The 14,363-nt window shown below is 46.4% G+C and overlaps 1 protein-coding gene across 3 annotated transcripts in view; it reads right to left on the bottom strand.

Moving 5' to 3' along the window:
- Positions 1-707: 707 nt before the first annotated feature.
- RNF130 (ring finger protein 130) overlaps positions 708-14,363 on the bottom strand; it is an 88,900-nt gene continuing 75,244 nt past the window's right edge. For 2 of the 3 annotated variants that reach the window (XM_048860793.2, XM_048860791.2), the window contains one exon: positions 14,049-14,234. In XM_048860793.2, coding sequence (XP_048716750.1) covers positions 14,206-14,234 — 29 coding nt within the window. In that variant the 3' untranslated portion in view covers positions 14,049-14,205. Of the gene's footprint in view, positions 2,294-14,048; positions 14,235-14,363 lie in introns of those variants that run through there. The other variant, XM_048860792.2, reaches the window with a different exon arrangement.

The raw sequence follows: 14,363 nt of genomic DNA, 5'->3' as shown, positions 1-14,363 counted from the left end.
GCAGGGCTCCGGGGACGGGGTTCCGGCCGCCACTACCGCCCCGGGCCCTTTAAATAGTCCCCGGAGCCTGCCGGAGCCCTGGGGAAGCGGCGGTGGGGCTCTGACAGCCATTTAAAGGGCCGGGACTCCAGCCGCTGCCAGGAGCCGCAGGCCCCTTAAATCGCGCCTGGGGAAGCCGATCCACCCCAATACGGTGCACCAGCTCTTGCCAGTACGCCGTACCAGGGCGTACTGGCTTACTTTCACCTCTACTTAAAAGAGTCTTTGTTCAAGGAGTTTGGGGCTTGGGTGACCAGCTTCAGGACTGTTCACACAATAAATATCTGCTCTGCTTCTCAGATTTAAAAGAGGAACAACAAATGCTGATCGTGGGCGTCTTTTACTTGAGTAACAGTGCTAACATCATCCACCAACCTTCAGTTTCATATCCTCAATGCTCTGTGTGTTAAAACTGTGCTTCTTAAAAGTTTTAAGAAAATGTTTCTAAAGTTAGTTGACGACAGTAAAATTTGTCAAATATAAACAAGGAGCTGTAAAAGGTAAAACACTTTAAACTCTGCACCACCCAGTCTAGAATTATCAGATTAAATATGACTCAGCAACAGGCAAAGTTTGCTCTGCTAGAAGCTCACTTCCTCACTTTAGAGTTCTTTTTTGTTTTTAACATCTGTGTTTATGTCGCAGCTGCACCACACTTCAAGTCAGAATACATGCCAAGACTGACTGCTTTATAAAAAGAAGGCAAGTTTCCCCATCTACAGCAGAAGCTGTTTACATTCAAAGATAGCAGGACATTTCTTATGTTTCTTTTCAGTTTGCCACTTGTTCTAAATCACGATTTCTATATAGAGTGAAGATTTTGTTCACATTACAAAGGACACAAATGCATTTCTACATCTACAGTTACTCAGACTGCAATGGAGAAAATATTGACATTTGTTAAACTTAAACAGTTACACAGCATTCAGTAGGAAAAGGTGCATTAGACACACTGACTTACTCCCCAGAGCTGCTTTTTAAAGGAACACTGTTGACTCCTTAAAAAAAGTCGTTTTCTATTTCTGCATTACCCTTTTAGAAGCTTTAGGACAATATTAATTTCCCGGCCACTTTTTGTTACAATCCAGAAAAAACTGATTTTCCTCCAAGTGTCAAAGCGTGGGTGCTTTCCTTAACTCTTCTGCTTTCTGCATTCACATTACTGATGGCAGCAGGAAAGGGCACAGCATTGAGAAAGTGTTTGTTACTTAACTGTTGCACATCTCAGTGGGAGACCAGGGTAGGAAATTTACATTTTGATCTGTGTATAATACCAACGTGCTTGCTTCTCAAAAATCTCAGTGAAAAAAACTGGTGGATTTTTTTTAAAGATCAAAAGAAGATAGCTATCTAGATATCTGCACATTTCTCAAGAAGTGTAATGATTTTAAGGAAGATCAAATGGTGGGCCCATGAACATCAGCCGCATCCCCGTTGTCAAGAGATTCACTAGGCAGGAGCACGCTAGGAATGGCTGTAGTTGCATTCTGTATAGGAAACCTTTGTCCAACTTAAGTGGAAACTGAAAAATTGGGTTACTTGAAACCTTTCATGGATACTCCAGACACAGCTCCTGTCTGTAGCTTTAATGCCAACCTGTTTTGTCATTACCCAGAGTTAAATGGGCAATAGGAAAGTCAATGCATTTCTACAGGTTCCCCTCAGAAAGAGGACATATCACAATAAGCTCATGGGGAGACCGAAGAAAAATGGTGTGCCTTTACACCATTGAACTTGGAATTGCCTCTGCCACCAGGTATCTTGTCTGATAGTTCAGCAAACATGTGCATGATTAAAACAATGGAAAGATCATGTGCTTATATAAAGACACCTTTTCAGTACAAAAGTAACTCTGGATCAGGGCAAACCCGCTTTTGTACAGGCTCGGCTGGATTGACAAAGCTAACTTGCACTCCAATTCAGCAACTTACAACAGCCCATTTTGTGTATGCATATTGTTGGCCCAGAGATGATGTCCTTGGAGACAACCATAGTTGAGCTTCATCTTTGTCACTTGGAAGCCAGGCTTGTATTCTGGGAAAAGCAGCTCTTCTTTAGACAAAAGGACACCCATGGAAGGAGTACACACAACAGGAATGAGAAACAAAAAAAGGAAGAAACCAACACCACAACACACACTCCTTTCAGGTTTTGTTCTCATCGTACAGGTCCAAGGCAGGCTGGATTGTTGAGAATTCACTCTCATAGACCAGGCTCCGAGGAGACACAGAATTGCGGTGAAAGAAGTGACCACCTACAAGAGGCAGAACAAAGAAACAACCCTGTTAGGAATTTGTACATATGGCTATAAAACACCACTGGTATTGAGTATGCAAGGTCTTGTTTGTGGTTACCTATTCTCTTGTGCCTGCTCCAGTTCTAATCGAGAACATATATACTCCTAAAAATTAATTTTCCTTTTAAAGTAAACCTCTAACAGTTTGTAGTATGAAGTGGCAGAGGAAATAAGTGTGAGGAAACCTAACCTTTGTTGCATCATCATTATTTTAGGGGTGCATGTGGACAGGGAGGGAAATATTTATACCTCAGGTGTCAGAGCTGCAGGTGTGGTTCTCTTGTAATTCAAGTGTTCTCATGCTACTTTCCTTCTGCTCAGGACCAGGATCTATGTTGTGTGTAAAAAGGTAAACAGCTGTCCATTGAGGATTGGTCTATGATCAAATTAATTTTCTCCCTTAGGAGCTAACAGACCAAACAGGCCTCTTAACAAAAGTGTTTTCCCCCCCCCCCCTTTTGGTATTAAAAAGAAAAAGCTAGTTTTGCAAGCTCATCTGGGAAGACATTTTCTTTAAGAGCTGAAATGAGGAAGAATTGTGTGCTTCTCAAAATGAAGGCCTAACAACAGTATTGGCTGGAGCCAGAAATAATGTGGACCGGCGCCATGTGAGCTTCCTCTAGCACAGCTGACAATACACCACAATCCTGATCTGCAGCAGCCTCAATAGTTCTAGTCCTGAGCCGAGTGTGCCAATGGTGCTGAACTGCTCTGTGGTTTTGTGACAAAGACAAACATCTACTAAGGAATGCAGCAGATTGAGAACGCCAAACATTCTCCTCCACTTCTGATTTAAATCACATTCAATCCCAAGTCTTCACTTGCTAGTATACTAACCCATTCAATTCTCATTTGAAGGTGAATGCTCCTGATAAAGGGGAGGGGGAGAAAGTGTTTGTGAATAATTTAATACCTCAATCTGCTGCAGTGAGTGTGAAACAAGCTGTCAAATTCCACACGGTCAAGTTGCTGACTCTGCCAATAAAGCATATATCCACACACACACAAAAACCCACACAAACTGTGCTGGAATAGGGACAGACCAGTCAATATGATTATTGACTTATTAGTGCTCAGTTTTTAGATTTGAATCCTATCCCAGACTTAAGCTTTCTGGAACTGTGCAATGCTGTAGTAAAAAGACAGATGTATTTATTATCTGCATAGGCCTACAACTCCCAAAGAGATCACTTTCCGAACAAACCTGAACTCCACTATGAAATGCCTACTTAGGAACCACGAGGGATAAATTTGATATCAGAAGTCTCCTGCATTATGTGCCTGGCCCAATGTCACTATGCATCAGGTGCATTTAGATCTTGAGAATGCTGCATCTCATGTTACCCTGCTGCTGAAATGAGCAATGGGTAATGAATGCTTCGTTTCCTCTCTCCTCCCACTGAAGTGTTACATATTGTACAAGCAACGCAGAAGCAACACAAAAGGACTCTAAAGACTGAATGCTGCTCCTATTTGTTTTTATTGCACCAAATCAAACAAGGGATTAGGAAGCAGACACCCTAGGCAATCAGTGTGAGAAAGAGAGAGAACAAACTTTTGCTCCAACAAATTTGATGGAGAAATTTTAATCAACAGGCATACGGCCATAAATGTTTCACCTAACAGATTTCTTTTTTAATTAATCTGAAAGCAGACACTGCATTCAGCATCTCTAAAATTCTTTGCTGCCTTCTGTGTTTCCTTGCTGCTTGACAAAAGACATTTAACCTGCCCACCTCCAAAGAAGTTGTGTGTTTATATATAGGTACAGCCAACTGCTCAGCTTCAAAAGCACTCTTGGAACTCCAAATTCATTCTCTTTCTAATGCCTCCTATTCAAATATCAGCTAAACCAAACCGTATTTTTCCAAATTCTTCCCTGCTTAGTGGGATTGCTTGTTCACCAGATACAACCCTTAAGGATATCATTGTTTTGAAAGACAAAATATTGCAAACTCTCCCCCAGATGCACACAACTAGATGGGAGCTCCCTTCCTTCCTTTTTTCACCAGTCCCTTAGCTGGAAGTTGTTGCTGTTTACCACAATTTCACAACCCTCCCAGAAAATAGCACACCAGTCATATCTTATTGTTAATCTTGTTTCAGAACTGGAGTCTGTGTTTCCACCTACCACTATGCAGCATTCCACCTGGACAGATGAGCCTAAGGAATGTTCAAAACAGTACAAACAAAAAGTGTTTAAAAGAGAGACTCTGCACTAAGTCTTATATCAGGGGAGATACGGAAAATCTTAATATCACCCAGCTCTCTTATAGCGCTTTCATCAGCAGTTCTGAAAGTGCTTTACAAAAGGTGGTCAGTATCATTATCTCCATTTTCCAGATGGGGTAACTGAAGCACAGAGAGGTGAAATGACTTGCCCAGGTACCCCAGCAGGCCAGTAGCAGAGCCGGAAATAGAACCCCAGTCTTCTGAGTGCCAGTCCAGGCTCTGTCCAGCAATGCAGCAATGCATCTTCTTCCAGTCAGAAGCTATTTTGGAGGCTTCAATTTGACAAGCTATGTTTACATACTGTAAGGATATCAGAGCTTGAAAAGCAAAGCTCAGGCTTGTTTTGGTTTGTAGGAATACTTAGTTGGGTTAAAGATTTAAAAGAACCACCAACACCTTGCCCAATGTATTTCCCCCCTTCCCCCCCCCCCCAATGCAGGAAACTGCCAGCTTTGTTTACAACCAAGGCATAAAGAAAAGGAGTACTTGTGGCACCTTAGAGACTAACCAATTTATTTGAGCATGAGCTTTCGTGAGCTACAGCTCACTTCACAAGTACTCCTTTTCTTTTTGCGAATACAGACTAACACGGCTGTTACTCTGAAACCAAGGCATAAACACTCTTTGTAAATCCATTGCCATGTCAGGCATGAGTATATCTTGGCAGCAAGCAGCAACATGCACAGTTACACAGACACACCAATGAAGACCTATGAGCTTGCTCTCCCCATTCTGCAGCTACTGATGAAATCAGAGTGATGGGCTGAAATGAGGTTTCTGCACTTTCAGTATGGAAAGCAAACTGGAGATACACACTTCTGGTTTAACAGGTCAAAAATATGTATGCAAGTCATACTTGCCATTATTTTTCATTATTTCATTAGACTGAACCACTCTACTAACTGATTTGTATTAAACTAGAACATAAACCTCAGCCTGAAGTCTAAAATATCCCCACCATTATGGGTATGCTGCAGGAATAGGTACAGTACAAAACTGTCAGTTGAAAAGTCTCTGCATTGCTTTGATATACTAGTTGCACAACCAAGAAGTGCTACCCTGCAGTCCCTTTTTATTTGATATTTATACTACAGTAGCACTTGGAGATACTAATCAGTGCCTCACTGTGCTGGGTGCTGTGCAAACACATACGGATCGTAGTCTCTGCCACAGGCGCCAACTCTTCCCGGCGCCAGTGGGTGCCCCGCCCCCACCCCACCCCCATTCCAACCCCTTCCCCAAAGTCCCCGCTCCAACTCTGCCCCCTCCATGCCCTTATTGGATGCCTCCCTCGCCCCTGAGCATGCTGCGTTCCTCCTCCTCCCCAGCACTTGCCGCTGGGGAACAGCTGTGTGGGAGCCAGCACGAGAAGCAGGATGCAACGGTGCGCTCAGGGGAAGAGGTGGAGGCAAGCTGGGGTGGGGAGCTGCTGTGGTCTCTGCTCTGAAGAGCCTACTCTACAATCCCTTCAGAGATTTTTCTCTTGACATGGAGATAAGGTCAGGGTACTCCCTAGGCTATTTCCACAGCGTAATCCATTTGGACACTGGGACGGTATAAAGCAGTTTGAGAGCCAAATCTCATCAGGAAATATTTCCTTTCTCTTACCTACACCTCTTCGAGTTTTATATAGGATAGCAGAGGAAAAATAGAGGAAAAAACCACTCTAAATACTGAGATTATTTCGTTAACGGGTCCTTTACACAAAGTGAGCTGTTTAACACCATGTTGTTGCTCCCGTCTGAGCAGTACAGTATTACCGCATTATGTCTCCCAGTCGCTGCAGCAACATTTGGAAAAAAGGAAAACAGGCTGTTGAAGGGAATGCTTCTTTATTTACTTGTGCACAGTCCCAACAATGAAATAACCGATGTGCTCTTGCTCCAAACACTTACACCGGAAAAGAAGGTGGACAACTCTGGAATTTGCTTCTCCTGTTTGTTCAGAGTAAACAAATGTGTTGACCTTCACGAGGTGGTATAAAGTCCATTTGAGGGAATAATAGGAGGATATATTTGTATCTTTAGTTTCAGCTTGGGGTTGATGCCCCTTTAATTTCTGATTGACATCTGTCAACTACTTTATTTTTGTAAGCATGTAATGGACACAATTGTTAAAAGACACAAAAACAAAGTGTGGAGGAAACTGGACCCTGGGTGGCCAAAGTTCTCAGAGAAGCAGGAACTAGAAATCAGTCAGCCATCTCGTTCCTGGTAACAGTTAAAAGGTTACTTTTCACCACTGTGCTGTTGCTCTACATAAGCGACATGAAACAGACATGTTTTAGGGAAAAAGGGTTACTCACCTTCTCATAACTGTTGTTCTTCGAGATGTGTTGTTCACGTCTATTCTAATCAGGTATGTGTGCGCCATGTGCTCGGTTGTTGGAAACTTTTTCCCTTAGCAGATCCCACTGGGTTTGTTGGGGAGCCCCCTGGAGTGGCACCTTCATGTCGCTCAATATATGACCCTGCCGACCCGATCCCCCTTCAGTTCCTGCTTGCTGGCTACTCCAACAGAGGGGAAGGTGGGTGGGTATTGGAATGGACGTGAACACATCTTGAACAGTTACGAGACGGTGAGTAACCATTTTTTCTTCAAGTGCTTGTTCACATCGATTCCAATCAGATGACTCCCAAGCTCTCCCCCGGAGGTGGGGTCGGAGTTAAGGAATCACTGACTGGAGAACCACTTTGCTGAAAGCTGCATCCTCTCTAGCATGCTGAGTGATGGCATAGTGAGTGGTAAATGTGTGCATGGAAGACCAGGTTGCCGCTCTGCGGATCTCCTGGATAGGCACCTGGGCCAGGAAGGCGGCTTATGAGGCTTGAGCTCTTGTTGAGCGGGCTGTAATAGTTGGGGCTGGGACCTTGACCAGCTCGTAGCAGGTATGGATGCAGGCTGTGATCCAGGAAGAAATGCGTTATGAGGAGACCGGAAGCCCTTTCATTGGTTCGATTTCCAAGCCCTTCTGGAAATTCCCTACCATGGGGTTGGCAAATACAGAGCATCCCAACTCTCCTGGGTGGAACTCCGAGGTGGCTTCAAGGTGTACCCTGATGGATGATCCTGCCAATCCCTGTTGCTTCAGACACAGTAGATACTCCAGGATGAGCGGTATAGATGCCTGAAGTGGAGGAACGTGCCACTGCTCACACCAGCACGAGAACCTTTTCCACTTAGCTAGGTAAGTGGCCCTGGTGGAAGGTTTCTTGCTACCAAGCAGCACCTCCCTCATTGAATCCGAGCACTGGAGTTCCATTTGGTTTAGCCATGAAGCTTCCAAGCCATGAGATGGAAGGACTGGAGGTCTGGGTGAAGGAGGCGACTGTGGTCCCGTGTGATCAGATCAGGGTATAGTGGCAGGGTGATCAGGGTGTCCACCGACAGCTGCAGAAGCGTGGTGTACAAATGTTAGCATGGCCACACTGGGGCCAGCAGAATTACCTCCGCTTTGTCTCTGCGATTCTTGAGCAGCACCTTGTGGATGAGTGGGACCGGCAGGAAAGCATACATGAGGTGGTCTCCCTAGGGTAGCATGAACGCATCTGAGATGGAGCCTAGACTGTGTTTTTTGAAAGAGCAGAACACGGACACTTCCTGTGGCTCCTGGTGGTGAATAGATCTACCAGGGGAAACCCCCACCTTTGGAAGATGGAATGTAGGACATCTGGACAGATGGACCCCTGGTGGTTGCGAAACTACCTGCTGAGATGGTCTGCAAGCTCATTTCAAGCTCCTGGGAGATGAATCGTGTCCAGGTGAATGGAGTGGGCTATACAAAAATCCCAAAGCTGGAGAGTTTCCCGACAGAGAGGGGAGGAGCAAGCTCCACCCTGCTTGTTATATAAAACATGATGGTAGTGGTGTCTATCATCATCACTATGCTCTGGCCCTGCATTCTGGACTGGAAGTTCTGGCAGGCTAATTGCACAGCTCTGAGCTCCTTGATGTTGATGTGGAATGAGAGCTCAGCCTGCGACCACTGACACTGCATCTGTAGGTCTCCTAGGTGGGCCCCCCCCACCCAGAGTGATGCGTCCTTTACTAGGGTCATAGAAGGTGGAGGGGTGCTGAATGGGACTCCTCTGTGGACGATACGAGGGTCTAGCTACCAGCGGAGGGATTCTAGAACACACTCTGACACTGTCACTACCGAGTCCAAGCTGTCTTGACCTGGGAGATAAGCTGAGGTGAACCATGCCTAGAGTGGCCTGAGCCTCAGTCTGGCATGCCTGATGACGCAGGTGCAGGCTGCCAAGTTTCCGAGGAGGCTCAGGCATCCCCTTGCTTTTGTGGTGGGGTATTGCCTGAGAGTCTGGATGATGTCGGTTATTGCTTGGAATCTGCACTCAGGCAGGAATGCTCTTGCCTGTATTGAGTCCAGCACTGCCCCAATGAGTTCTATTCTTTGGGTCAGTGACAGCATCAACTTGTTCATGCTGAGGATGAGTCCTAGTCTCTCGAAGGTGGCTCTGACCAACCGGACCTGGGACTCCACCTGCTCCCTGGAGCGCCCCCACAGCAGCCAGTTGTCAAGGTAGGGATACACCTGTACCTTCCTCTTGCAGAGAAAGGCTGCGACAACCGACATTCACTTGGTGAACACTCGGGGGGCTGTCGAATGGGAGCACCGTGAACTGATTCTGTTCATGGTTGACCACAAATATCAGGAAATGTCTGTGGGCGGAACGAATGGCTACGAAAGATGCGTACATCCACATGTCAAGGGCGGCGTACCAGTCTCCTGGATCCAAGAAAGGTATGATCGTACTCAGGGAGACCATGCGGAACTTCAACTTCACCATGAACTGGTTGAGTCCTCATAGGTCTAGAATGGGTCTGAGACACCCCCTTTGCCTTGGGCATAAGGAAGTATTGGGAGTAGAATCCCTTTCCCCTTAGCTCCTGAGGAACCTCCAGCATGGTGAGAAGTGATTGCACCTCCTGTATAAGGAGTTGCTCGTGAGAAGGGTCCCTGAAGAGGGACGGGGAAGGGAGGTGGGAGGGAGAGGAGGAGCAGAACTGGAGAGAATATCCCACTTCTACCGTGCGAAGCACCCAGCGGTCTGATGTTATTTGCGACCAAGCACAGTAGAAGTGGGACAGACGGTTCAGGAAGCATGGGGAAGAATCTGGGATAGTGGTGGGTACGCCGTCCTCGGGCATCCCTTCATAAGCCTTGTTTGGAGCCTGATGGTGGCTTGGTTGGGCTCTGTCCCTGCCCTGAAGGTGGGATTGAAGACCGTCGCCTATTATTTCTGTTCTACCGCCATAGGAGTCCTGACTTGGGCGGTGCTGGTGGGACTTGAAATGCTTGCGCTGGGTAGCCGTCATGTGCATTCCCAGCGATTTCATAGTTGCCCTCGAGTCTTTCAAGCTGTGGAGCCTAGAGTCAGTCTGGTCCAAGAACTGCCTTGTGCCCTTGAAGGGAAGGTCCTGCAAGGTCTGATGAACTTCCAGAGGTAATCCAGATGATTGGAAGTTCTCCTCATGACCACCCCTGAGGAGATGGTATGGACTGCTGAAATCAGCAGAGTCGAGGGAGGCCTGTAGGGAGGTCCTCGTTACCGCCTTCCCTTCCTCAACCATGGTGGAAAATTCCACCCTTTACTCTGGGGAACAACTCCTTGTCCTTGGACACAGAGTCCCAAGAATTAAAGTTACACCTGCTGAGGATAGCCTGCTGGTTGGCTATCCTTTTCATTTACTGCCGAGACCACCAGGGAGCAAGGGTGTGGGTGAGAGAATTAGTATTCGTATCCCTGAGATGGGACAAAGTACTTCCTCTCTACGCCCCTGGCGGTGGGCGGAATGGAGGCTGGAGTCTGCCACAGGGTTTTATTATTATTTTGTATGGTCTTTATTAGTGGTAACACCACCTGGGAAGAACCTTCTGACATAAGAATGTCTACCACTGGGTCCTCCGCCTGAAGGCCCATGTCGCAGGCAAAGCGGTGCAGCAGGTCTTGGTGCACCCTGTGGTTGATGGGTGGGGGTCCTGAAACTGACACTCCTGCCACCGCCTCATTGGGCGAGGATGATGTGGCAAGTGGAGGTACAGGGTCCTCACGGCCCTCTAGCTGCCCAGGTTGCTCCTGGGCTGAACTAGGCTCCTCTACTGGCTCAGCATGGGTGGATGTCTCCTGGGCTGTGGGTAGGTCCCGGGCTGGTTCCGTCGACACCTCTGTAGTCTTAGAGGGTGTTCTGGAGAGGGCAGCTTCTGCTCCCTGAGGGAAAGGTCTATCTTTAGGTGACCAGGAAAGGTAGCGTCCCGCGGTCACAGACCTAGAGGCCCTAGAAGGGGTACCCTGGGCCTGATGGTAAGGTGAGGGGGTCCAAAAGGGCCATTCTGCGTCTGTGGAGGGTGGCCACCGTAGCGGTCAGGCCTCCTGCACATCCCTTCAGCGCCTATGCTGACTGCACCTCAAATAGTATGAGTCTGCATCAGACTCAGAGGATCCCGAGGGCGACGACCATAGCAGTGCTGAAGACCCCTGTGCCGGTGCTCAGGGCCGCATAGGAGCTGGTAGGGGACCAGTGCCACGACGACCTCGCAGGGGATCGGTGCCAGCTGTCTTGTGACAGAGACGGGTGCCGGCTGCTGTGCTCTGTTGCCACATGCGGGTGCCAATCCTGTGAGGGTATTATGGAATGGTGTCGACCCCTTGGTGCCGGGGAGATATATTGCTGTGCCTCCAGTGCCATGCACATTCCCACTGAAGCCAGTGCCAGGGGATCGTAGTGTGGTGATAGGGACCTGGAGTGGTGCCGGGTGTGGTGTTGGTCTGGCGACTGGGAGCGCTGCATCATGGCGGGCTTGCCTCTGGACAGTACCGGTCTCGACGATGCCAGAGACTTGTCTCTAATGGCTGGGGGCTGAGCTGCAGCTATCTCAATGAGATCTCTTGCGGCCTCAAAAGCATCTGGGGTAGAGGGTGGCTCCAACACCTCCACCTGGCACGGCCCTGATAGAGAGTCACTGTGAGCCGGACTTGATGGTGCCTTCTGCGGCACCAGAGTCGACGGCATGGACTCTTGCTGCCTGGGAGCCAGGTCCTTTCTCTGGTGTAGCAAAGCATCCCCTGGCAGTCCTGCAGCTCTCTGAGGAGAGCACCCTCCATCAGCCTTTTTGTGCATGTGGAGCACTGGAGAAGTAGAGCAGTGCCAGGCTACTGCCCCTTGTTGCAGTGCCAGGGATTGCTGGCAGTCTCTCGCGCTAGAATCCTTCCTTAGCACTGATTAGCAGACCGATGCCGGAGCACTCCGCACCGATGCGCTTGGGCCTGGGCCTTGGCAGTCAGGCGCCACTGGATGGAGTACGGCTTTCATGAGCTGCTGCTTTAAACAGAAATCCCACTCCTTTTTAATCCTGGGCTTGAAAGCCCTGAAGATCTTGTAGCACTCAGACTGATGAGTCTCCCACAGACACCTCAGGCAAGAGTCGTGAGGGTTGCTATTTGGCATGGGCTTGTGGCATACACTGAATGACAAAGTCTTGGGCTCGCAGCATGCCCCGGAGCCCAAGAAGGGGTGACGGGATAGGGACGATCCCGCACACCAACATCTATGCGAACTACAGTAAACTACACGAACAACAACTACTATACAAGAAAAAAAGAGAACTAGATAACTAAGCTAACGGAGCACTTGCAAGGCAAATGAGACAGTTCCAAAGGCCGCCACGGATGGTAAGAAGGAACTGAAGGGAGGGGTCGGGTCAGCAGGGTCATATATTGAGCGCCATGAAGGCGCCACTCCAGGGGGCTCCCCAGTCGACCCGACGGGAGCTGCTACGGGAAAAAGTTTCCAACGATGGTGCAGGCAGTGCGCGCACATTTGATTGGAATCAACATGAACAAGCACTCGAAGAAGAATTTGCTTTCTAGAGCCACACAGGTTTTCCCCAGCTAGCTCTCCACAGTATCTTTAAAAAAAAGTTTAAGACCATGATCCCAGCAGGTATAGGTGTTATTTGATTTAAAGCCATTTCAGTTGTCTTATGCTTTTAGGAAGTTGGTGAAAAATGTAATCCCCTTACTGTATAATCTGTGCTTTACATCGTACTGCACAACATTCATCCATCTTGGCAACAACATTCAGCTGATAAACATTGGATTCTAAAACGAGCCAGTCCTGGAGTACAACACGTAGGAGTTTTTTCCTCCACAAATCCATTCAACAAGGTTTCCCAGATTTTTCAAAAACAGATTCACTGCTCTCTTCATTGACTGCATTCAGGTTTTCAAAATTTCACAAAGACACTTTAAAAACACCCTATTAACATTATTGAAACTGTCATACATACATTTCTAAAAGCTGCCTTCTCAGCTGAAGGCTCCTTGACAGCTACAAATTAAGTATTTTAATGCAGATTTTTGCTGCCTTCCCAAATTCCAGAAGTGCCTATACCTAAAAAAAATTCCCTACTTCAAGTACATTTGAAAAACTAAATCCTATCAGTTTAATAAAATGGTTCTCTTTGATAGCTGGAAATAACTGTATATTTTAATTATAGTGTTAGATTTCAGATGTCAGTGAAATCTTGATACCAGAGAATACCCAAAACAGGTTCTAACTTTGATCAGCTTGTGACTCTCCCTGCCACTGATCTGCCCACTTCACCAGCCAATCTCATTAACTCTGACACTAGACTTTGGCTGTAAATCAGAGCTCAGCAGCTCTACATCCAATACCAAAGATAGCATGTGCATTTTTGAAGTGAATGTTAGGTTATTTCTTACTGTCTAGTTGAATAAATAAGCCTGTGTGAAAATGAAAATCCTCAGCAAAGAATGGCAGGAAAGGACATGATCAGAGTTTCCATATTACAGTCAAGATCATTATCAATCTTTCCATCTTGCATAATCACCTATGAGTTGACATGAACCAGCACCATTACTCAGTAAGTTTACTGATCTGTGAGGAGATTCAGCAAGGGAAAGAGGAGGGAAAAAACACCTCTTCATGCAGCATTAGGCAGGAAGAGGTGGTGTAGATTAGCTTCACTTTCTGAGTGAAACAGGGTAGTGGGGGAAGGGCAAGGAAGATTAACCTTCCGATGCATTATGAAGAAAGAAAACAGAACTGCAAACTTTCTGTGGGGACCGGACTGAAGACAAGATATACTGCTGCCTTCCCAAGGTAACACAAAAAAGTATTTTAGTTCAAAACAACTCTGTAAAAAAGAAAAAAAAGTCTGATATTTACAAACGTTGCACCCAGTTATGTGACTAACTATAAGAAACAGGTATGGAGCAGTCTCCAGTAATGCTGTCACTAATCACCATGCAAGTGGTGGGTGTCATGCTTATTTCTGTCCTAGAGTAAAAAGAGAAGCATAAAAATTTAGCAAAGATGAAGCCATTTGTGACAGGAGGTTAGACAATACACACATTGCAATAATATATCACACAAAACACTAAAAATAGAGAGTACTCAATGCAGAAGGTTCATGGAAAATAAAATTCAACTACAGAAAAAGTTTTCATAATTAAAGTTTATTTTTTCATTTTTTCTTAATACAAAGCTTTGGCATTAGCAAACTTTAGTGAAAAATAAACATACTAAATATAATTGCGTATGCTGCATGATCAATAAATGGTGCAAAATATAGGTGTCTCTCCAAGGCAAATCTGTCAAAGTGTTTCTTCAATACCATTCTGCTCTGTGGGGTAAGAAAGAAGACAGAATATTTATATTAAAGTTAATACTGAAAGTTTAACTAAAAACTGTCAAAAGTCAGCGAGAAAATTGTATAGATCTAAGAATGGTGAATGGGGTCTGTGTTCCCCAC

This window comes from Caretta caretta, chromosome 8, assembly GCF_965140235.1.
Source record: "Caretta caretta isolate rCarCar2 chromosome 8, rCarCar1.hap1, whole genome shotgun sequence".
In the NCBI taxonomy this organism is placed as follows: Eukaryota; Metazoa; Chordata; order Testudines; family Cheloniidae; genus Caretta; species Caretta caretta.
This window is presented reverse-complemented; position numbering and strand designations above follow the sequence as displayed.